Source organism: Rhea pennata, chromosome 2 (genome assembly GCF_028389875.1).
Source record: "Rhea pennata isolate bPtePen1 chromosome 2, bPtePen1.pri, whole genome shotgun sequence".
Taxonomy (NCBI): domain Eukaryota; kingdom Metazoa; phylum Chordata; class Aves; order Rheiformes; family Rheidae; genus Rhea; species Rhea pennata.
Genome location: NC_084664.1, coordinates 139,212,640 through 139,237,436, shown reverse-complemented (window position 1 = coordinate 139,237,436; position 24,797 = coordinate 139,212,640). Strand labels below are relative to the sequence as shown.

General features: G+C 39.0%; 3 protein-coding genes across 3 annotated transcripts in view; 2 read left to right on the top strand and 1 right to left on the bottom strand.

Annotated features, from left to right (window-relative positions):
* Positions 1-424: 424 nt before the first annotated feature.
* FBXO43 (F-box protein 43) lies at positions 425-4,393 on the bottom strand. Its single transcript, XM_062568322.1, has 4 exons — positions 2,916-4,393; positions 1,867-1,969; positions 821-1,009; positions 425-673 (listed from the first exon to the last, which is right to left on the bottom strand). The coding sequence occupies exons 1-4, from the start codon at positions 4,391-4,393 to the stop codon at positions 425-427; spliced, it is 2,019 nt and encodes a 672-aa protein (XP_062424306.1).
* Positions 4,394-12,110: 7,717 nt separating this feature from the next.
* Positions 12,111-16,210, top strand: POLR2K (RNA polymerase II, I and III subunit K). Its single transcript, XM_062568319.1, has 5 exons — positions 12,111-12,171; positions 12,464-12,518; positions 14,074-14,137; positions 14,873-14,965; positions 15,424-16,210. The coding sequence occupies exons 3-5, from the start codon at positions 14,077-14,079 to the stop codon at positions 15,444-15,446; spliced, it is 177 nt and encodes a 58-aa protein (XP_062424303.1). The 5' UTR covers positions 12,111-12,171; positions 12,464-12,518; positions 14,074-14,076; the 3' UTR covers positions 15,447-16,210.
* Positions 16,211-20,226: 4,016 nt separating this feature from the next.
* The window catches only part of SPAG1 (sperm associated antigen 1), a 42,077-nt gene continuing 37,506 nt past the window's right edge, over positions 20,227-24,797 (top strand). The window contains exons 1-3 of the mRNA XM_062570460.1: positions 20,227-20,366; positions 20,919-21,078; positions 22,137-22,262. Coding sequence (XP_062426444.1) covers positions 20,227-20,366; positions 20,919-21,078; positions 22,137-22,262 — 426 coding nt within the window. The remainder of the gene's footprint in view (positions 20,367-20,918; positions 21,079-22,136; positions 22,263-24,797) is intronic.

Genomic DNA, 24,797 nt, shown 5'->3' with positions numbered 1-24,797 from the left:
TTTTACTGTAACTTAAAGCAAGCAATAAATAAATCCCATAGAAAAGTTTTTTTAAAAAGTTTCATTTTCTTTAATTTGTCATTAAGACAAGAATCACGTATTTAAACATCTGTAAGATGCTGTAAACTAGATATTGAAGACTACATTTAAGGTACTTTATTGAAAAATAAGATGTTAGTAAGTGCCTAGCTACACAACAGGTAAAACAAGACAGTTTTTTAAAACGTTAACTTTTTTCAAAATCATAAAAATACACTAAACTGATTAAGATATATACATAAGAAGTCATCATCTTGATAAGCCAGCAAAACCACATTGAACGAGACTTTCAAAGTGTGTATATTTAGGAAGAATATGAACAAGACTAACAATTTACATTTCACTCATTTTTCCCTTCCTCTAAGGACTTGTATTTCTTACAAATTTAGAGTCTTTTTAAGTTTCTCTTGCTCTGGGCACTTCCTGGAGGAGCATCTTTTTTATTCTGCCTTTTTGCAGATAAACTACTACAATCCTTTGAGCCATGGAAAGCATGCAGACATAAAATACAGAAGTCAAATGCGCAGGCCTCTCTGCTACATAATCCCCGTTTCTTTACCAATTGATACTTTGCAGGATATTGACATTTTGGACAGGGTTTTAAAGCCTCATCAGTGAACAGAGTTTTGGCAACCTGTAGCAAAAAAAAAAAAAAAAAAAAAAAAAAAAAAAAAAAAAAAAAAGAAGAGAGGGAGAGAGAGACAGAGAGAGGAAAAAGCCACTTAATTCTTGTGACTCAAATTCTTCTAAAATCTGAGAATGAAGTTTCTTAGCTGCTTACTTTTATATATTCTTCCTGTCTACTAATAGACCGGGGAACTGAGTTGCATCTCATGGGTGTTAGAAGTTCAGTGCAAGAAGGTGGGGTTTGTATTACAGGAGTTTTGGCAAGAGCTTGAACAGGCCTTAGGGCAGATCTGCTGAGAAGATTAAATCTTGTGGCAGCATCTTCAGCTTTCAAAAAATACCCCTGTTAAAAATGACAATTATAAGGGGAAAAAAGTTAAAGGAAACAGTTTTATTTAATTTGGGATTTGTAGCTGTTTCTTATTTTTTAAGGTTTCCCCTGTTCAATGGCAAGATATGAAAGCAAATCATATATAGTGCATGTTTTATCAAATATTTGTCTTAAATAAATGAACAAGAGAGGAACCGTAAAAATAGTCCCATAAGCAGAGTAAACAAGCCAACTGCCTTTTAACACCTCTTTACTCCCTGCTGGTTGTCAGGTTTCTGAAGTAGGATATGATTAATAGTAAGCATTGAAAGAACAAACAAAACTTTTGTCACAATTAAAACAAGGTTACACTAAAGTGTGTGGATGTACAGGGCTTAAGTTGTGAGGACTGACTAAAAATTATTCTACTATTGATAATATGCTTGCTCTTCTAAATACCTCTTTAAAAACATCTACATAACTCCTGATGTCCACAATTACAGATTGAAGAAGCTAAGCTGCAAACAATCCTGAAAATAATCAGCAAATAATCAAGTGTGAGTCCCACTGGATTGCAGTCTAAAGTAAAAATGGAAAATGAGGAAAAGCATGGCACATGAAGGCATAGAACAGAGTTTAAAATCCAAAGCTAGAATCAGTTCAGGAACTGATCCAACAGAAAGCTCAAAAAATTTACATGGTTACAAGGTTATTCAAACTGTGCCCAGTTAAAAAGCAATAAAAACAGTCACATTAGAATGTTAAAGTTTTTAACATACTTGCATTAGAACTGTCATTATCAGCTTTCTGAGTTTCACGAGATATCTACTCTTTCATCTGGCCTATGTTCTTTCCCTCTTGAAAAATACTTTCTTTGAGAGAAACCTTACCCCAGCTTCTTCTTTGAGGTATTTCATGTATGACTTTCTCCTCCTATCTGCACTTTTGTCTTGTTTGACAATTTCACGCCAGTTTTTGCTTACTTTCCAAATGCTGGAACAAATGAGTTAAAAAAAAGTTATCTACTTTCACATTTTTTGCTGAAAGTGAAGTCATGATAATGAAATGACTTCAAGATTTTTGTATGATTACACACACTAATTTGGTCATTTTGCAGATGCTATATACTACAGGAGTTTACCATACTGTCACAAAACATAGATCAAGTACTCTTCCATACCATTGCATAGAATTACATACAAGACTTCTGCAGACAATTGCAATACAGGTAACAGCACTTCTTCAGGTTACAAAAACAAGCAAGTTTCTTCCTCCTACATAAACTAGATTTATGAAAGAATGCAACTTTGGGTACAAACTTGAATAAATGCTAAATGTCCTGAGAATACCTGTGGTCCTTATACTTCCACCCATTCTCCTATTGCCTTTGTAACTAATAACAAACACGGCATTCAATTTCTTTTAAATAAGTGACAACTTCTATTGATTTAAAATGAATCCAGAACATTGCCCATGAAAAAAATGTTTTGATTTTTTAAAAAGTAACTGAGCAATTTTGGTTTTGTGCTTATAAATAGCTAATGAAATTAAATATGCAAAAAAAAATCTAGAAAATAGATTGAGTACTGCGCATTATTGGGCAACATGCAACAAGAACAACTGACTTTCTAGGCTTAAATACATATTTAATACATTTAAAATTTTAAAGGCACGATGATTTAAGTTTAGTAATCCCCACTGGCAGGGTTTTCTTTTCCTTTTAAAAAGTACTCTATGTTTTTAGAACTACATAGAAAGAACAACCTGGTCACAGGTGACAAACTTTGGTTTTCCCTAAGTCAGCAACAAAAATTCTACTGAAAACCCCCACTACTCCAGACCTTATTCCAATCCATTAGCAGAAATACATTTTCAATATTTTGAACAATAATAGAGCTTACCTGCACAGTAAGTATCATAGTATAGTAATAGTACTTACCTGCATAGACTTTCCACTGTCAAAGCATCTAACACTATAGCAAGAATATGTTTTAAATTCCTGTATTTTAATTCTGTTAAGATATCTAATTTTTCAAGGCCCATTTTCTTGCCTATAAGTCCAGCAAGAACATCTTCTAATGCAAATACTTCTTTCCTAACAACATTCTCTGAGGTATGATTTTGATCTGGTCTTTGGCTTTGCAAGCAAATTTCATGAACTATTTGCAGAGCAGGAGTTCTTGAGAGATCTCCATGATTTAAAACAAAGTCTCTATTAGTGTTTTCTTTTGAAATCAATGCACAATCTTCACTGACAAAGTTTCTTTCTTCTGTTAAAACATACACTGAATTAGGAGGACTGACATGATGATTTTCTTCCGTCTCTGACTGCGAGCCCTGTTCACGAAGAGTTGATAACCTTCTAACCCGTTCAAGTTTTCTTGTCTTTCTTTTACTATCCAGAATTTTGGAAGCTTCTTTTTGTTTTTGGATGAACTCTTGGAAAGATCCCTCATGATCAGACAATGAATCTCCTGATTTATCCAAATGAAGTGAATTATATCCACTATCCTCAGGCGTGGAAAGATCTGGGTAACTTGCCAGCTTAACAGGGGGAGTGTTTATATTACCTAGTTCACAGTTAAAGTTCTCTACAAGACTGTTGATAGAAGTCAGGGACTTACCCTCGTTAGCCTCAGGTAACGTACTAGGAGTAGGAGTCCTAAGCAACCCACCACTAACACTCATAAGGACACCTTCACTGAGTTCATTAGTATTACTAACATTGTCCTTGCACTGAATTGGAGATAAACATTCTGGTTCTGGTAGTGTTGCATCCTTACATTTAGACTCATCTAGTGTAGACGACCTTTGCTGTGAAAAGGTCAGTCTCCTCTTTTGGCTATCAGGACTAGACTCTTCAGTTTTTGAAGTGCTAGTTGCAAGAGGTTTGTAACTTTTATCTCTTGGAGAACCTGAAGTTTGTGAAAATCGTTCTTCAAAGCTCAAAGCACAAGAGAATACTTTTTTCCTGCTGCTTCCTGAAGAACTGTCTTGTCTTTCACAGCATCCTATGGTGGTGCCACTTGGAGCAGTCTTAGATAAAAGTAGTCTCCTACGCAGTGATGAGTCTTTTTTACTCACTTTAGGAGTTTCAAAAAAATCTGTACTTCTGTTTGTTTCTCTTCTTTCTGATAAGGAGATAGAATTCATCTCATTTTCAATAGATGATGACACAGGAAAGAGTAAATTTGGAGGAGTATGCTCAGAATGCTCTTGCAGTAATAATAGACCTGCTGTTCTCTGTGCATCTCTCTCTTCTGCATCAGGATCTTTTAATGACTCGTTGCATCTGCTGTCCAGAAATACTGAAGTAGAACATGAGTCTTTAAAACTGGAGTATTTAGCATTGTTGTTTGGAGACATTAACCTATTTCTTTTAAGAATATTGAACATGACTGAATGACTCTCTGACATCTTCTGCTCAGCACTGACTCTGTAAATGAAGATACCATTTTTATTTCGGAAACGAACGATGAGAGCGATCAATAAAAGACATGCAGAGTAGTGAAAAAGCTTTGTGCAAGTCTGTCAAGGTGATTGCTGTAACTAATGTATTTTCATTAGTCTTAGTGAAAACAGTGCTTATACATGAACACAAATCATAATTAAGATGGTTAAAATGAACAGCTAACATGTATAACATATCATAAATGAGAAATTAGAATATACAAGTTTCAAATAAGTGACAGCAACTAAGATCTCAGTCCTACTGAAGTCAAATTAAAAAGAAAATGAGGATTAATGCTATTATTGCTTCCTCCAATTACAAACAGTTCAATTCAAGAACCAGCAAAAGTTCTGGTAATAAATTAATAAGGAAAAAATGCCTTTTGTCTAAATTTAAATAAGAGGGTATTAATCATGAGTCACAAATCTGCAGATCTTATTTTTCAGTTCTTGCAGTCCCTTGAAGAAAATAAGTCCTGACTTCTAATCACAAAGCTAACACTCCATTCTTACTTGCCCTAACACTGAAATGTCATTTTGGAAGACAACTATTCAGTTCTGTTGATAAAATGAGTGCCCTAAGTCTTTATACTTTGAGGAAACTGATGGACTGACTATCCTTTCTATATTTCTGGTGAGAGAATGTAAGTCTATTTCATGCAATGATGACAGTATTTTGTGCAGTTCTTCACCCTGAAGGTTCTTTTTAAACTTAGAAAGTACAGAAGCTTCTAGACATACTATGTTTTTTTTTCCTAAAAAGTTGAACATGGCTGACACACCCGTTTAAATAACAGATGTAAGAATACATTGTTTTTTGCCATTCAATGTGCAAAGGATTTCTCCATCCAAATGAGAATGGCAATAGGCACATACACAAGATATGGCAGATACATAAAAGACATTATGAATAATACCAGACTCTCAGAAACCATAGGAGTTCATACTAAACTCCTATGGGTTTAAGACCCTTAGAGTTTGAATCAGCATTTTTTTTTAGTAGTCTATGTTATTGGTCTTTAGCATTGGTAGTTCAGAACATAAACCTGGAAGCAATCATTGAGACCAGACAAAATCAGGATTTTTATAGGAAAACACCAAACATTGAGACTTTGCTAATATACCAACAATCCTAACCTAGCTGAGCCCTCAGGCGTGAGGCACAAGGAGCTGGAAACCCAAACTGCAAGGACAAAACAAACAAATGGTAAACAAATAAACTATCATTTGATGAGCCTGGGTCATTTAATTGGCATTCTTGACTGGTGCTGAAGGCCCTCTACATGATCATTGTAATACAGAAGGCATTCCTCTGCTGTGAGAAGATTGCAACATATACAAGTTCAGAGGAGCGGGACAAGAACAGACTGTAAGGACTTGGCATAAAGGCCTGTAGAACCATGCTGATACTGCAACTCTGGAATTGATTATTCACACTAGAAGGTGAATACTACTTCAGCATAACTTTTTTTTTATAAAATGAGGAAGAACTATGAGAGAAAGGATGTTATCTTTGTGTAATCTACAAAAAGAATAGGTCTCATTATCCGTGTATATCCATTTAGGTGAACTGCAGTAAGTTAACAAACATTGTCAGGAGGTATTCCTACCAACAAATATTGATGGAGATATTTCATTTTTAATGATATTTAGAGACAGCTGTTTAAATCTTCAATCCCCCAAAATCACATACCCACACTTACCTTTACAAACATTAATAACTTTCTTGGACACAAATCAAACCACATGAACTTTTGTTAAAAGTATGTAAGTTTGCAGTTTACAACCTCAGTGTTCAGGCGGCATGTTGAGGAAACAATGGAAAACTCATGCCTGCAGTTTTGTTCTCAGCCATTCCACAGTAGAAGTTATTTAAATTTATGAACAAGAGAGTAGAGGAAATCTTAAAAAAAATATACAGTACAAAAATCTTTATTAAAATTGTGTTTCAAGAGGCAGAAAAATCGTAGAAAAAAATCCAAGTTTTTGCAGCTGTAGGAGAGATCAAAATGACAAAGAGATGAAGGAAAACTATGTCAGTAAATAAAAGTCTCAAATAAAAGCCTAAATTTGTAAGTATGCCTAGGTCCAGCAGGAGGAGCCTGTGAGCTTCTTATATTGATTTTGTGGTCATTATTCTGAAAAAATTGTAAGGAAGTACTGCAATACAGACACAGAGCAAACACATTCCATGATAATTCCTTATGACAGATCCTAGTATAATGTGTATGCAAAACTGAGGTGAAAAGTTATTTTAAATAAGTTATACTAGGTAAGAATTAGTTCAACTCCAAGATTCCTTTTACAAATCCAGTATTGAAAGAAAAACCTTATAGAGCTTCTGAACATTTCTCAAAGTGAAATGAGGCATTACTTGTACTCATAACAGACAATTAATTAAATCTTTTAAGAATTGTTTAGTGTTTTCTAAGTACTTCCTTTCTTCTCAGAAAGAAATTTTGATCTACTGGATTTATTACATAATACCAACCCTTTTTCAGTTGAAGATACTGAAGTAACTTATGGAAGTGCTGTTAGACTTGTTTTAGATGTCAGGAAACATCTGTGTAAAGAAGAGAAGACTAGTCACACAGCAAATCAGTTACCAAGGAAGGAGTAAAATGCATATCTGCTGAGCATAGATCCTTGTGCTCTATCCATTTCTCTTGTCCTTACTGTTAATTTCATGGTTCTAAAACTGACATACAAGTCAACTGCAAATTTCCTGGCAGTTTACACAATCAAGTGTTCTAGAAACATTTGCAGTGTATTCAGGGAACCAAACTAAACTAAGAATATGGTTAGGATAGTTAGGCAAGGAATAATATGTAGCAAGCTCATTCTTACAGTGTGTCCTAGAGAAAAAGAAAAAAAAAAGTTGGTTACTAGAAGGCAACATAAGTGGTGCTGAGACATCAGCTCTAAGGTGGAGTTGAGCCTGTTTCTTTCTTACGCTAGTTTACATTCTTAAGTAATGCATAGCCATCATTTTTACCCTTTAAATATTTGTTTTCTGTTCTTGTTTGTCCCTGTTCATCACGTTAACAAAATGATGAAGATCAAGCTGCTGCGATACAAGAATATTTTCTCTGTTATCTAAACAGTTATTACGGCTGCAGTAGAACTAACTTTATCCGAGAACTCTGCTCTTTGAGCTCCCAGATCAAAGCCTGGGCAGTCCCTGACACGAGGAAGGTGTTAATGCTGAGGAAGCATTAACTAGCTACAGGCTAGCTGGAAGAGGAGGGGGTCACTTACCCCAGTTTGTGAAGCAATTCGAGATGTTCCAGTGGAAGGGTGCTGTATTCAAAGTACTATTTACCCCTATCGATATCCTAAAGTAAGATGTGAGAAGAAAAGGGAGCTATGCAGAGAAACAGCAACCTACCCAGCGATTTAATGGCAGCTCAGAAACAAGGAGTTTTCAGTTGCTCTATATATTCGTTTACTGTAAGGTCTAATTACCCAGCGAGGAAGATAATTGACGGCTACCTAGGGAGCAACACCTGAGGGTCTCTCAGTCACCTGGGCAGGAGCACAGCGGCCGCTTCACGTGCTCCTCAGGCAGCCGCCGGCCCGCCGCTCCCCACGCACAGCCCGCGCCGCCGCCGGGCCGGGCGGCGCTCCCCGAGCGGGGCTGCAGGCGAGACCCCCGCGGCCGGCTGTGCTGGCGGAGCCGGGGACCCTGCCGCTTCCGCGGCCCGCCGCCGGGCTCCGGTTGCCCTAGTGAGGAGCCGCTTCCCTCCACCCCCAGCGGCTGCTCGCGTGCCGCCGCCGCCGCTTTCCCTCGCTTGGGTTTGAACTACCCGCCCTCACCAACCGCCTCGCCCGCCCCCGCCGCGCTGCCTCCCTCGGGAGCGCGGGGCGCCGGCCGGGGGGGCCCTGAGGAGAGCCGCTCTCCCCGTGGGCGGGAAGGCGCCGGCGGCGCTCGCCTTCCTCCTCACGCGTTATACTTGTGCCCCGCGGCACCCTGTGAAACGCCCCCCCCCTCATCCCCCCCCCGTGTCCCCCCACCCGCCCTCCGCCCCGGGGTCTTTGCGGCTCCCCCCTCAGGCGCCCGCGGAGGCTTTCCCGCCGCTGGCGGGGCGGCCGCTGCCGGCGCGGGCCGGGGGCACCCTCACAGGCACCGCTCGACCACGGCTACCCGAGGGCTCTGATACACCTGATCTGCCCCAAAGCCTTTCAGCTTGGGTTATCAGACTGCCAATTAATTCAAGTTAATTAAGGGATTTGTACCCGATGGCCCAGGAAGAAGCCGGCTACAACAGAGGGGTTTGCAAGGTGCCTGCTGCTTTATACTGGCTGTCAGTCAGGTGGGAGCATGCCCAATGATGTCGCCTAGGTTTTGCCATGTTTGTAGTTAAAATGCACTAAAAAAAAAAAAAAAAAAAAAAATGTGCTTTTTTCCTGAGCTAAGTGAGGCTTACAGGAGGATACACTGACTCAAGAGCCTGATGACTCCAAAATGCATAGGCAAGAGTTGTCAAGCGCCTGGAGGAACTGGCAGGCCTTGCAGGAGCTGCGCTGTGGGGAAGGAAAGAAGGTATTTCCCCCACAAGAACAAATGAAAGGCCAGAAAGATTAATCAGCTTTGTAGTCGCATTCCACTGGGCATTATTCTCCTTTACAACCTTGTTGATAAAATATTTACCCCATGTTATCTTCTTCCCCCCTTTTTTTTCCCTTGCTTATACTTCCACCAGAACAATGCCAAATCTGAAAATGAGATTTAAAATCGTTGGGTGTGACTCTGAGGGTGATATCCATGTCTAAAGTGGCAAAGGACAGAGTTCCTAAAGTAACTGCGAAGTTAAGTCAAAATCCCAGGAAGTGAGTTTTGGTGGATTTGCATCCTTCCTTTATGCCAGCCTCCACTTCTGCAGCCCTTTAAAACAAATCAGCGGGTTGATCAGGCAACATCATGTTGAGAATGAGGCAGAAAAGCCTCACAGTCTAAATGGGGCCTGAGAAAATATGAACTTAAAAGTTACCTATCTAAAGCAGGGGAAATGATGACTTTTTACAATAAAGAATAGGGAATACAATACAGGCTTTTTTAACAATATCATTTTATGCAACTACAAGGAACCCATTAAGAATAAAAAGAGAAAGGTGTATTTCCTCCTTCCTTTTTAGAAAGAAAAATAAATATAACTCTGTAGAAATTTAATCCTGGAATGCTGTAACTGCTTACTGTATTAGTATCTATTTTGAAAGAATCAGAAGGTCCTTCTTTTACAAATAGTTATGTGCAATAATAAAAGAAACAATCTTTTCTGTAAAATTAACAGTTTGTTGGCTCCTTTAAGTAGTATATCAAATGTGCAAGGTCTATCTCTGTCATTCAACCCCAGAAGGACATGTTACCTGGAACAAAAAAATCCAGTAAATGTAATATGTTATAATGGGATTTGATGCAATACACAAAAGGATCACACCAGAAAGAAAGTGCTGTATATATATATATATATATATATATATATATATATATATGTAAAAAAAGTCACAAAAAAATAAGGCTGCAAACACTGCCTCTAAACAAACAAAAACCATTAAAATAGTCACACTGCTTTAGAATAAGATCACATTTCCTTCCAATATAAAAAATACTCCACGCATCCTCTCCATCCAGTACCACAAACCCTTGTGCTTTCTTACCCTTTCTGTTTTCCAAAAGGAGGATTTCCCCAGGTCTCATTTTACTTTACTGGACAGTGGAAGCCTCTCACATATTTTCTCCTGTTCCCCCTCCCCCTTTTCTGCTACTGTAAGGAGAGTCTTTAATGCTAGTGTTTGTCAGCCCATCAAAATCGGGTTTTACTGCAAAAGTGGTCCATTCACGGGAGACGTGCTTTATCAAAACCGGGAAAAGGACCGAAGTTTCAAGACCTTGTAAAGACAGCCTTGTAAAGGTCCAAGAGAACAGTTAAACGATGCCAACAATCAAGCGATTTCTTCCTTAATATTTGAGACCTTATTTTCACGGCATTAACTTTAACTGACTTTTCCATGGTGTTGTAATTAATAAGCCGTTTTAAAGTATCGTTTTGACAAATGCATTTAAATTACGAAACAAACCTGGAGAAAGATTATCAGTTGTTTTTATTTGATTATTTATGGGATTTCTAATTACTTAGATATTACTTAGATGCGCATGATGAAAGAAAAGCATGATTCAGGTTTATTTTTTCTCTGCTTCAAACTCCTCGTGCACATCCACACCCACACAAAGTCGAAGACACAGGAAATAATAGTATCAGAAACTCAGAAGCAATATGAATAATAGCTCTGTTTTTCACATATCGTTTTTCTTGTATGTGTTTTATTTTGGCACTCAAAAAGTTACGTTGAAGGAAAGCAGGTTATTTATACAAAGTAGTATGGAGAATCCAGTGAGCTGTCTAAAATTATTATATTTTTATTAAACGTTTAACCTAAAATCAAATTTGAGAAAATGGTAAAATGGTATTTCTCATTCCTCAAATTTAATCTAGATTAGCTGAAAGTCAGGGTATGAATGTGATTTTTGAAAGCAATGTCAATAAACAATGATTAATAAACCCTCATACTCATCAGTGCATCCGATTGTTCACTCAGGAGACAATTCTTGTTCAGCATTCAGAAAAAATAAGATCATTCCTTGCACTAGGGCATGTAACCATCAAATGATTAACTCATTTAAGTTGGCATATTGACAAAACATAGTATTTGTTAAACATTTTTCAAGCGTAATTCTTATGGAACTGAGCAAAGACAGACAATTCTACCAAATAGCTATGGAATATTCAGAACTTATACTATCGGTGATGTTGAGCCAAAGAAAAAATAGTATTGCAAATTTTATGTATATTATTTCAGTTCAGTACATGTTAGAATCGTCGAGATTTGAGCTTCTTTCCTAATATGAGAGTATAGTTGAAATATTGTATATTGTATTGTATTATATGTAATATTGTATTGGTGCTTGCAAGTTTGTTTCGATATGGAAAATACGATACAGACCACAAGGAAAAAAATAGTAACATTTATTTTTTACCTATTTGCCTTAGATAAAATACTTTGAAAGTCTTATGGTGGAACACCTCCGTAGTTTACAATTCTCTAGTCGTATGTTCAGACGTGTCATATTTTTTTCTCAGAGTATATACAGTAAGTCAGGTATAGCCAAGTAAGAAACACCGAGTAAGAGGTATGTGCGTATGATCCAGGGCCACGCACCAGCCACTGCAGCCTTCCCTTTCCCTCAGATTTTTTTTGGAGGGGGGAAGTAGGGGGTTGGAGGGTCTTTTCTTCCCTCTCGCGCGGCGGCGGTTGAAAACCCGTTACAGAGGGAGAGTCTCCCCCGCAGGCTGACGCAGCAGCCCGGCCCCTCGCCTTCGGGGAACGCGGCTCTTTTATCTGCTGCCAAGCTCCTGGCTCCGGATCCTCCGTTACACGCTTTCCCCGCGACCAGAGGGCCGACGCATCTTGCCCAAAAGCCGCTCCGAGCTCGATCACCCGCCTGCCCGCCCCGGCGGCGCCGGCGGGCGGCGGGCGGCGGCGGCGGCGGCGGCGGCGGCGGCAGCAGCTCCCCACCCGCTGCTGAGGGAGCGGCCTCAGCGCGAGCTCCGCCCCGCGCGCCCCGCCGGCGGGGCCGGAGGGGAGGGGAGGGGAGGGGGCGGGGTCGGCCGCGGCTGCGGCGCCGCGCTGAGACGTCATCAGGCGGCGTCGGCGGGTCCTGCGGCGCGGTGGAGGTGCTGGTGCGGGTGAGTGGGGCTGCGGTGTGTCCGGGGCTCTCGGCCTGCTCTTCTCGGAGCTGGCGGCGCCCTTCGCGGCGGGAGGCGAGCAGGGAGAGGCCCGGCGCGGCCTGGTCTCGCGGGCTTCCCTCCAGCGCTCCCTCTGCGTTTAAAGCTGCAGCGGGGCGGCTGGGGGCGGCGCTGCCGCGGGTTTGGGGCTGCCTGGGGCCGAGGGCCCGGTCTGGTGTGAGGGAGGCGGCCCGCTCCCTCCTTCGTGGGCTCTGAGGGGGACGTGAAAGGATGGGTTTGCCTCTTTTTGCAGGTACGCGTGGCGACCGCCCTCTCCGCACCGGTGGTTGGATCTCCACGTCTTTGGGGTAAGTTGGAGTTGCAGTGGTAATGCTTGTCTTTTAATGTATCTGTGTACCTCAGTCGTTCTGGTTGTGTCCGTGGTGGGTAACTTGGGCAGATACTGTTTTAGCTGTGGTGATACCTGCTGGCATGTGAAGGCTAGCTAAAGCATGGTATCTTAGTAGCAGACTTAGTTCTACGTCGTTGTTGTCTTCTGCAGCTATATTATTTTGGTGAATGAGTGGTGGCATCATCTCAAGTTATTTATCTGTAAGTGTGCTGGTTGATCCTCTTCATCTAGTTCTCTGCTGTAGAAAACGCTGCTGTTCTAAAATGTCAGTGAAGCCTCCCTTATGTATTACCATAATATACTGATAACAAGAGACAATTTGATATATAATGGTCAAGCTACTCTTATGACTATGGTTGAGCAAAACCCTGCTGAAAAGCTGTAGAGTTTATCAGTTATCTTGAACTGAGTGGCATATGGATGTTTTAATGAAATGCTTTGTTACCTAATGATCAAACTTAAACAAAGGATTAACTCTTTCTGTCAAGGCTTACATCACCCTGGTTTTCATAGTTGCATTTATACTGGCATAAACTGGAAGATCAGGAAAATAATTCTTAGTGTAATATTAAGCCAAAAGGCATCAGAGGGTTGTGCTCATGAGAAAGCATTATCAAAATATGAAGGCCATTCACCTGCGTATGGTTGAGAAATCCTGCCCTGTATGTCAGACAGAAAAGCAGTGCAGTAAATGGCATTATCAGTCAGCTACAAGAAGATGCTTGCATTCTAGCCTGGATTTATAGCAAGTAGAAAAATAATGTTCACTATCTCTGTAGTAATTACAATAACTGCCATAAAATTTATGGTTGCAACAATATTAGCAGCTTAGAACTGGTTGATTTAAACTTTGTAAATGTTTGTGGAATAGATGTAACTGTTTAGTCTGATATTGTAAAGGAATATTTGACTCCAAATAACTTTGAACTGTAAACCATTACAGTGGAGCATTAATATTTAGAGTATTGCTTGGTAATCAAGTTCTTGGTCAGGTTAGCAATCCTATATGGTTATTTCAGGATGATGAAGATGGGCTTTCTTCTCTCTCTTGTGCCCCCTCCTTAAAAAAAAAAAAATCTATTATTATTTTACCTGCAGTCTGTTCCTCAGATTTCTATCCCCTAGACTGATCAAACGGCAGATCAGTTTTAGCTAGCACTGATTCATTTTATTTTCAGCATATTCAAGATTTTACCACTGGCAAGTGGGAGGAAAGAAAATATTATTCATTGAGCTTTAATGTTTAAATTTCTCATTAATAAAAAAATGTTGTGCAGCCTCCATCCTTGGAGATTTTTATACCAGACTGGTAAAGCCTTCCTAAGGTCTCTTTCCACTCAAATTTTTTGATATTCCGTGTATCAAATGCAGGTAGGATTTGTTTGCCTTTATTTTTAAGGAAGTCTCTCATCTTCTGTTGTTTTTAGGTGGAGATACTGAAATGCTTCTATACATCTTGAAATAATAACAAAAATACCTGGTGTGCTTTTTTTTGTTGTTGTTTTGTTTAGAACATGGATTCACAGAAGGATGTTCAGCCTCCAAAGCAGCAGCCAATGATTTACATCTGCGGAGGTAAAGAAAAGACATTTCTGTGTGTATGTGTGTGTTTGCTTGCTTTTTTTACTTGTTCTTGGATGTTTAATATTTTAATAAAGGAAAATTCATAATTATTATGTCAATAGTAGGATAGTGGATCCAGATGTCTTCAGTGTGGAAAGCTTAATAAATCAGAGTGACACAGAAGTAATTCAAGAGAATGCTGCGGTGTAGAAGTCCCACCCAGAGGACGCTTTCTCTAAGTGTGTGCTTGTGATGCAGATTATCATAGGCAGGTCTTTGTGGACCTTTAGTCAATTGTGGAGAGGTGGGGTTTTTTTGGGTTTTTTTTTGTTGTTTTTTTTTTTTGAAATACTGAAGTGCAGAATTCAAACTTAGATTTATTTTATCAAACTATAGACAGGCTAAAATGCTGTTAAAATTTGCGTTTTTCAGTGTCATTTTGAGACATGTCTATGAAATACTTTGTCATTTAAATTGAAGTATTCATTAGTAGACACTGGTATCAAGAGTGGAATGGATTCTTTGCTGTAATCTGGTGATTATAGCAAGATCTTCAGATCTTAATAAAAGTGAAGCTTGTCAGTCATGTTCTTTGCATGGTACCTAAGTTCAGCTCTTAGCCTGATAAAAATTTTTTTTTTGGCCACAGATAGGAATTTGAATGTTATGACTTCTAGAAGTTGTATTGTTGTTTTAACAATGCTTTTTATTTTTCCCTGTTCCCCTTCTCTTTTTCTATCACACCAGAATGTCATACAGAAAATGAAATAAAAGCAAGAGATCCTATCAGATGCCGAGAATGTGGCTACAGAATAATGTACAAGAAAAGGACAAAAAGATGTATCCTTTTATACAGGCACGTGAATGCATTTTGGAAGCTCTAGGTGAAGGCAAGGAATATAATGAAACCACAATGAAAAGTGGAGTAAATATTGTATGGTCTTGAAAAATTCTTACATCAGTACAATAGAGTAAATTACTATAGGGAAATCTAGACAATGTAATTGTATTTTTTTTTTAACCTGGTACTTTCCCTCTTTTTTCCCTCCTTTTATTTTAATGCAAAATATAGTAAGGCATGGTAGTTTTCTGGGTCCTATATTGCTATAGGTTGCTATAATATGGCCTTTTAACAAAAAGAAAGTGTTGTGGGGTTAATTAAAAATGAAATTACAAAATGCTTTTGTGTGATTTCGTGCAGTTTTAGATTTGGGCAGTCTCTCTTCCCTTCTCTCTTTTCATCTCCTCGATCTTCTTTTTTAATCTCACTTTTTTTTCCTTTAACTGTACTATTACAGTGGTGGTTTTTGATGCCCGGTGATATGAGCTGAAGATATGGTGACTTCTTATTGCAGTTCTATATAACAGTATTTCGCTTAACTTTGCTCTGTAAATCTTTTTGTGTACAAATACGTATTTTGTGTTTTAGGATTTTGAAATATTAAACTTTAATGTGGTACTAAATTTTGCCCATTATACTTTTCAGTAATACATTTCTAAAGTTTTGTCTTAAACTGTAGTCAGAGTGTATAGCAATGGTATTTTAAATTCAGTGGTATTGTATTAGCTTTTTAAGTCACACTTAACCTTGTTTTCATGACTCTCATGTAAACGTTGTTTTTTAACTGTGTTAAACATTCTTTGGATTTAAACGAATCACATAAAATAACCTTGGATTGTGTAAATTCCACTGAAAATAAAGGAAAGGTTAAACAAAGTTAGATCTGAAACAAGTATCTAGATTTCAGAAGAGGAAGACTCAGAAGATTTTAGAGCCAGTGGTTCCAGCACCCATTTGTGGAAGAAGTTTTAAAGAATCATCATCATCATCCCAAACAAGGGGTGAAGAAGCAAAGAAAAATTAAGAAACGGTGTGTGAGCAGAAATTGCTGAACTGTTTTGTGACTTGCTTCTTAAGGAAAGAAGTAGGACTGTAATATAAAGGTAATTCAGGTGTGGTCCCAAACTAAAGTAACATCATGCTTTGCTTTTCAGGTAAATTCTCAGGAGCCTTATTTATACAAGGATCTTTCTACTGAAAATCCATATGGCCTTTGTAATAAAAAGTTTAAGATGGTTGTTTTATATTGAAGAGCCAATACTCCTGGGATCTTTTAGGTTATCTGGAATGTGTATTAAGTAATAGTAAATAATTACTGAAGTGTTTTACAAGATATTGCTGGATTGTGTGTGATGCAGATGTGTCCTTAAATGCTTGCAAATCCAAATTTTGATGGTAGTGCTAAGGATGCACTTAATGTTGAGGTAATACATGTTTAACTTTTATCGATCTGGTGAGATGGCCTGGTTGTGGAGTGCCTGATGACGTTACAGCTCAGAAATGAATAGAAACAGTGAGTTGTGTTAGGGAGAAAAGGCATTTAGCTTTGGAGGTGTTTGTTAGGATCTTCACATCTCTTATCCAAGTTGTTCCCTGGAAGTCAAATACACAGGTATTTAAGTTCCAAGTATACACAATTACTGTGTGTACTGTATATAATGTGTACACTAGACACATTTGACTTCGAAGTAGGTGCAAACGGACCGAGACCTCTGCCTGGTAAAAACGTTTACCTCAGTTTAGCAGTGTTGTAGCTAAGCCTCTGCTTTGTACGCTTGCACGACAGGAAGGAACGATTATGGCTGGTTAGGAGGAAAGCAAAGGAACTGCTCGTTAGAGAGGGAAGCACGGGTCCTACCAGAGGTGGGAGTAAGCCAGTCGGAGGCAGTGCACGAGTTTAGCTTGGCTGCGCTCCGTTTTCGCCTCACATAGAGAAGGGCCCCTGCTGCGGTCTGGGGGGCAGCGCTTCGTTGTAGCCAAGAACCCTGAAAGCTAATGGTAACAGCAGTAGGTTTGAGCACTTCAGGCCGTACGAATCGGTGCTGGAAGCACAGAGGTAAGGAGCGGGCCCCGCCGCGCCGCCCCGCGGCCGCCTCTCGCCGCCCCCGCGCTGTGAAGGGAGAGGCGGCGCGGCCGGCGGAGGGCGCGGGCGCTGTGTCCTTCCGCCGCGGCGCCAGCTGCGCATGCGCTGCAGCCTCCCTGGCTGAGGCGACGGGGGGCCGGGACGCGTGCGGCTGCCAGCGGCCGCGCCGCACCTGGCAGGTGGGTGCCGGGCTCCGGCGGCCCCGCCGCGGCGCGGCGCGGCGCTGCGGGAGCCTCGCCGGGGGGTGGCCGGGGAGAGCAGCCCTCCGCCCGGCCCGGCGCCCCCACACCGCGGCGGCCGGGTAGCGTGCGCGCGGCGAGGCGCCGGCCGCCATGTTGTACATAGCAACAGTTGCTAGGCACGGGCCGGCGCCGCTGCGGGCGCAGCGGGGACCCCGGGGCTGCCCAGGGCGGGGGCTGCAGGCTGCTTCGGGCTCGTTTTCTTTAAGGTTGTTGCTTATTTCCTGTGTTAGTCCGTCTCTCCGTGCACGTTATCTCTTTCTTTTGTACTGAAGCATTAGACTAGTGAGGCAAAAACCTGTGTTTTGGATAATAACTGGTCATATGTAGCTATCACATTGTGATGCTGTATTATAAACATTGTTTGCCAAGGTCTAATATGGGTAATTATGCTGGACACTAGAACACAATTATTTTGATTAGGTTTGTAGCAATACCTAGGTGTCATCACTTACTAGTGGCCTCTGTGATGCTAGCTTGAAAATAACTGATCATTTCAAGTGCTATATAACACAGACAAATAAAGAGGAACAACTTTTGCTCCACAGAGCTTGGAATGAAAGATGTAGGTAGCAAAGTAAAAAGTACCAAGGGAGGCAGGGAGTGTCTGCTTTGAAGACCTTTGCTTCAGCAAAGATGTGGATTTACGGAAAAGATCCAAGTAAGTTCAAATGATCTGAGACCCAGAAAATACAGCTTGTGAGGAAAGACAAACATTAGATTTATTCTGGCTACAGAGAAGACAAAGCTTATCATTTGAGAAGATACAGTGAGTTGGTTTAACATCTTGCCTCTGGGAAAAAAAGCAAAAGATCTTGCTTCTTTTCCTCTATCCCTATCATGCTTGCTTAAAATAAGTAATATTCTCCAGCTGTTAATCTGCTGACATTGGACTCTTCTGTAAGCCAAATAGGTTCATCAAAATCAAAGACAACTGTGCTAGCAAAATGTTTTCTGAATATAGCTCACTCATGGAAAGCGGTTTGCAGGATGCTGCAACTTGTGCAAAAGGTGAAGCAGAACTGTATGCCTGGGAACAGTGCAGAACAGAGGAAAGCAAAAGCTTGCTTCTTTTAGCAGCAGTGAGTTATTACTTAGGTGTTGCTCTCCATAAAATTCATGCGCTCCAAATTCACCTTAAAGCTATGGCTTTGTGAAACCACAAGCCAGACTAACAGTGTTCTCACATCAAAATGCAGAATTTATACTGATCTTTTCTTTAATTTTGTTATGTTTTCATTTTCATTGATTTTCTTTGTGAGCAGATTTAACTAATTAAAATGATGGCCAACTAACTTTGAAAATGAAATAAAATGGGATAATTTGGTGAATGCCAGTGGGATTTTACCTGTGAAGCTCTGAGTAAGAAAAGAGGAGGGCAAGCCTTACCTAAATGATGCCAGTAACTGATTAGACTGGCTTATCTGCCTGTGGGATTGCAGGCTAGGGCTGCAGTTCCGTATCATTTTAAGTTGATTGAAGTGTAGGCTGTCTCTCTCCCAGCAGATCAATGGGAGTCTACAAGAGCTGACATAACCTGGATCCATTAGCGTGAAAGAATCCAGTTTACTGTTCAGAATTTTAAACAAGACCGTGGTATTTATACACAATGGTTAACAAAGGATGTGGAAGTCCCTGAGGGGACTGAAAGAGCTCTCTATGAGTTGAAGGTGTATCCCCAATGAAGGTGTCACATTTTGACTTTGACAGGAGGAGACATATTAAAGTAAAAAGGTAAAGCACTGAGATAAATAAAGTCACTGGATTCACATCTTACAAGACTGTCCTTTTAGAGGGGTATGCAGGGAATAAAACATGAGAACAAAAGCTATCTCGAGTCTTCAGAGAAAATCAAAGCTCCCCAGTACAAGAGAGACATGGAGCTACTGGAGAGAGTCCAGCATAGGGCTATGAAGATCATCAGAGGGCTGGAGCGTCTGTCCTATGAGGAAAGGCTGCGAGAGCTGGGCCTCTTTAGCCTGAGGTGGTGGTGGGGAATCTTAGCGATGTCTGTAAGTACCTGAAGGGAGGGTGTCAAGGGGATGGGGACAAACTCTTTTCAGTTGTCCCATGCAACAGGACAACAGGAAATGGGCAAAAAGTGAACCACAGGAAGTTCCGCCTGACCGTGAGGGGGAATTTCTTCCCTGTGAGAGTGACAGAGCACTGGACCAGGTTGCCCAGAGAGGTTGTGGAGTCTCTTTCGCTGGAGATCTTCAAGGCCTGCCTGGATGCAACCCTGTCTACCATGCTCTAGGTGACCCTGCTGAGCAGGGAGGTTGGACTAGATGATCTCCAGAGGTCCCTTCCAACTTTACTGATTCCAAGGAAGAATGAGTATGCTGATCGAGAAGAGGTGTGAAAGACATGGTTGGATGTATGCAGTAAATGAAGCACTACAGTAGAAAGGCAGAGAAGCAAAATAAAAATTAGATTTAAGTAAAAACATGGTCAGTCATAGTGAAGATGCCTTCAAGGTCAAGGAAAGATGTTGACAAAGTATTTTTTATGAGTTTTGATCAGAGAGATGTCATTGGATATTTTGCAATTAAATGGAGGAGGACATTTTGGATTTTATCAGAAAGTGAATCTTTGCTTTTAAGAAATAAAGTGAGAATCATTTTTTTCTCCCAGAGTTTTTAGTGATCTCACATTGTGTTTAAGGAAAAAATGCGAATGTGGTAGCTCCAAATGTAAACATTTATACAGTAGAATTGTACATGTTCTTTTTCCAAAAGACATCTCATATAGAATGTTATGTGTATCAGTAGAGGTCTGCTAAAGGAGAAATCTGTGAGATATGGGCTTCAATTTAAAATGTCTCTCTTTTGGCAATAGGTCTGCTTGCATAAGAAAATATTTAGAAGCATGAACAGGAGTATTCTTTACATTAACATTGTGCCAAAAGAATCACTCTGTTTTCTTCTAATATTTAGTTATGGGTGATGACTCAGTACCATCTTTGTTCGATCAAGGAACAACTAAGACATATCAAATACCTATTGGTCATCTGGACTACAAATTCATTGAGAAATGCACAGATGTTAAACACTTAGAAAAGATTCTCAGGGTATTAAGGTAAACTTTACTTTTTTTTCTTTTTTTTTTTTTTTTTTTTTTTAATATTGTTATTAACTATATTCCTGTCCTGTAAAATTCACAGGAACTTCAGCTTATATATTCTATTTGTCTTGACAAATTGTGTTAAAAGTGTCCAAATGATAAGTACTGTTTTAATCCACCAGACAGGCTTAAGTAATTTAATGCCAGCTTTTTCTGAAATGCTTCCACTGGATCTTGGTTTTGTCATGAAACCATCTTGCCTGAAGGTTTGTGGTAATTTCATGTCATGCTTAGCAATTAAGAAGAGCAATTTTTTTTTATTAGTACTGTGATGATAGTTTTTGAACTGTATATGTGTATCCTTAAAAAGTGGTTATAAGTTAAGTTGTAAGTTTCTCATCAAAATGCAATTAGGTGTAGCTGAATTCAGTTACAGAGAATAGTCTGTATATAGTCTGAATAGTTCTGCAGTCGTTGTAGTATACTTAGAAATACTGAGATTTATGGGTAATGCAGCATAGTTCAGTTCTTTTCTTAACTTTTAAATTCTATGCCTTTATTTTAAAGGTCTGGTGAGGAGGGATGTTATCCTGATCTTACATTATTTTGTGAAAAGCGTATTGAGTGTTTGCACCCAGGGAGCAGAGCTCTGAGAAAAGATAAACCTGCAGCCACAGCCTCTGATTTTACTGCTGAAGAATGGGAAACAATTAATGGTGAACTAATGGTGCAGTATAATTCTAATTTATAGTTTTTAGTGATAGAGACTGTAATTACTCTGACGTATCAATCTTGGATGATTGTTCAGCTTCTTAAGCATAAACAGCATGTGATTATTTGCTAGTAGTATAGCATTTTAGTTATCAGTCTTGCATATTGAGATGTATTTGCTAGAAGAATTAATCTGAGGAGTCTGTGTTTTTTTCTTTTGAAATAATGCCACTGAATCTCTAATTTCCATTATAACTTGAAAGAACTTATATGTAAATAACTTTTAATCCAAAAAGGCACAAAACAATTATAACTACTTTTAGGAAATACATTTTTCACAATATGGAAAGCAGCATACTTTGAGAACATAAGTAGATGCTTTTTGTTTCTTTCTATATTTTTAAGATAAGTTAGAGGAAATACTGTTTATAGCATGTTCTAATCGTACAATACTATTTCTGTTTGAGAAAATTTATTTCCACTCCCTTAAAGAAGATTCTCTAAGCTCTTGTGAAAGATCAAAGTCACCTCTAGTTCCTTGCATATTTTATAATGGTTCCTTTCTTTTTTGTCTCTAAAAACCCATGATGGTTGTAACCAGTAATGGAAGGTGCTGTTAGAACTGTTGTTGAGTTCGTCTTTATCACACCTAGAATCAGCAGATGGATTGAAAGAATTAACCCTTTTAGCCTAGAGTCAGGAAAATTGGTTTATGTTTAAGGGTTTTTTAAGCCTAATCTTAATTTTTTTTCCCCCACATTAGGAGCAATGCATTATGGGGATAGTTGTTAGGATCATTGCAGACTTTGAAGAATATCTGTTTTAGTACTTTGAGGTGCAAATGTGAGGGTGAATTTCTTCCCTGTGAGAGTGACGGAGCACTGGACCAGGTTGCCCAGAGGTTGTGGAGTCTCCTTCTCTGGAGATCTGCAAGGCCCGCCTGGATGCAACCCTGTCTACCATGCTCTAGGTGACCCTGCTGAGCAGGGAGGCTGGACTAGATGATCTCCAGAGGTCCCTTCCAACCTTACTGATTCTATGATTCTATTAGATGTGTTATTTATTTCCTTTCAGAGCTGGGTGGCAGAAATGAATGAAGATGATTATAAATCACAGTTTTCCAAAACAGATACACTGCATGAAAGACAAGATAACTTGCCTCCCATTCGTTGTTCTAGCAGCTCTCTTCCTGCTAATAAGGTATCTTCAGTTTTCTAAAGCTATGTTTTTACAAATGTAAGTTATAGATTATATAAAAGTAAATCATAGATTTTTCTAAAATCAGAAATTTTTGTTTGAACAAATTTTCACTCATTGAGCCTTTCCTTACGAGATTTATTCTGATAATCAGAAAAAACAGAAGCAAAAAACTCTATAAATTCCCTTGCAACTACTTCTTACTGTTAGCTAATATTTAGACACCCAACCAAGATATTGGGATAACTCCCCATTATTTGGGATACTAAGAGACTGGGAATTCCAGTATAATGCTTTATAAGTGCTTATTATTGAGATTAATTTTTTTATTAATTTGTCCTAGTTCACATTTTGCAATGTATGTTCCTCTCGACTCTCTTATTTTGCTGAGATGAAGAGTGCCACTGTAGCTTGATTACTCTTGGTTTATGTCCTACATGAGTGTTTCTTAGAATAGAAAATGGTAAATAAAATACTATGTAAGCTCAGTGAATCCAGAAATTGAATATTAGCGTAAACTGGTGTTATCAGGCTTAAAATCTAGGATATACAGTTTTACTGAAGAGGATGTGATCTTCATTCAAAGGCAAAATATTATGCAGATTTTTTTTCTGTCTGGCTTTAAACTGTACAACAGCCTTCAGTTCAAGTTTTTATCATTTTTATTCTCCATAGGAGGTTTAGATAATAAAATTCTTTTTCTAACAAGGAAACCTAGATACAGCTTTATGCATTGTCTGTTGTATATTACCTCCTTTCCTTTTGTCCAAGCAGCCTGTCTCAGAAATAATTTTAATCTTATTTGAAAGAAGGAAGGGAGGCCTGAAATTGAGTTTTAGAAATCCGTTTTTCATATAGCAGTACAATTGTACCACTACTGAGTAAATGGAAGCTTTTTGCACAGTGTACAATAAATCACCTGCAATATCAAAACTCAAAAACACTAGATTAATACATTTAAGTTGCTATTTTTTTTTCTTACTGGTAAACTTTGTGTAATCTGATATTTTTAAAAAATATTTTACTAATCATTTAGTACTGTATTTTTTTTTTTTAGACTGGGATCACATAATTTTGTAACATGATCTCAAAAATAAAGTTGGTATGATGTATTTCTTTCTAACAGACAGGAGAAATTTATAATTCTTCCATTAAATGTGTGTGTTATTTGGTGGGAGACAGTGTCTATTTAGTTGACTTGAGGCATTAAAAAGTCCAATTATCTTGTGTGAAGTCAATCCTGAAAACCCTTAATGACCCCTACTTAAATCAGTGTATTATACCAGTGGGTACAAGTTTGATAAATGAAGGCATCTGTTTTTTCTGCATCTAGATATTTTTGTTGATACTAAATGTAGTTACAGTTTCAATTTACTGCCAATAGATTATATCTCTGTATAGCTCTTCTTGTTGTCATAAAGTTACGGGGAAGATTGTCCACAAATCAGTAGATAAAGAGTGAACTTTATGCATTATTTCTTTCTTTTAGATAATGTGGAAGTTTACCTGTCTTATCTGTTTTCCTTTCAAGCTGCCCAATACTTTGTTGTTACATCTATGCTTCAAAATAGAAGGGGACAGGGGAACCAGCTTGACTGTGTGTGTTCCTAACTGTCCACAGTGCTTAATTATTAATTTTGCTGTCTCACTCTCTCCAGGGCAGCACTAAAGCATGGGTTTAGAGATACTCACTTCCAAAAGACAGTATGGAATTGTTCACTGGCCTTCAAAGTCTGTGGGATCTGTGCATGCTGAATGCTGGCAAAAAAAATGACAGGGGCAGAATGGTTGTAGTTCTTTGCTTACAATACAAAGTATTAGGGAAAAGCTGAAACAGGATGAAAACAAACTTTTCAAGAAATGCTCTTGGATGGGATGGAATATTAGTGATTGAGAAATTCCTAACTGCTGGAGCTGCAGCTTGATTACTGTGGTCCCAAGAATATGAAACCTGGAATTTTGAGGATTTGTGCGTTTTTGGGTATACATTTCTATCTTGTTCCACAAAAGGAATAACTAGCAGTTCTCTCCCTATGCTACGATTGCATTAATGTAAATACCTTATGAGTTTTCTTCTGAGAGTTTCATCATTTTTGTGGTTGCTGTCTGCCTTTCTATTAAAGTTATGTAATTCTGTTCTGGAAAGAGATTTCATATTTAATAAATGAGTCCACAATATACATCATGATACATAGATCGATAGTCACATTCCAGGGAGCCGTATTTAGGAATCAGCACCTCCAAACATGCATTAATCCCTAAATGTATTTGTCATTTTATCTAGCTTCTTGAAAGATCAAGAACATTAAGAGTAGTTCTAACTCATATACTCCAAAAGTTTACAGATAGCCTGAATAAATACATTTACATTATATAAATTGATCTGTAGAAGTATTTCCTTGTTACAGTGTCACCACTTGTAAAGCTAGTTTAAGAAGTTATGGTTTGTTTCTTTGGTCCACTTTATCACATACTTAGCAGCACTGGTATAAATATTTAGGGAATGCTCCGTAAACTCTATCAGATTGCTTGTTGGAA

Coding starts and splice junctions, on each gene's coding strand:
- FBXO43 (XM_062568322.1), bottom strand. CDS start 4,393: ATGTCAGAGAGTCATTCAGTCATGTTCAATATTCTTAAAAGAAATAGG. Junction 1,010..1,866: donor ACCTCAAAGAAGAAGCTGGG/GTAAGGTTTCTC, acceptor CATTTTTAACAG/GGGTATTTTTTGAAAGCTGA. Junction 674..820: donor GACAGGAAGAATATATAAAA/GTAAGCAGCTAA, acceptor TTTTTGCTACAG/GTTGCCAAAACTCTGTTCAC.
- POLR2K (XM_062568319.1), top strand. CDS start 14,077: ATGGATTCACAGAAGGATGTTCAGCCTCCAAAGCAGCAGCCAATGATT. Junction 14,138..14,872: donor AATGATTTACATCTGCGGAG/GTAAAGAAAAGA, acceptor CTATCACACCAG/AATGTCATACAGAAAATGAA. Junction 14,966..15,423: donor CAAGAAAAGGACAAAAAGAT/GTATCCTTTTAT, acceptor GTACTATTACAG/TGGTGGTTTTTGATGCCCGG.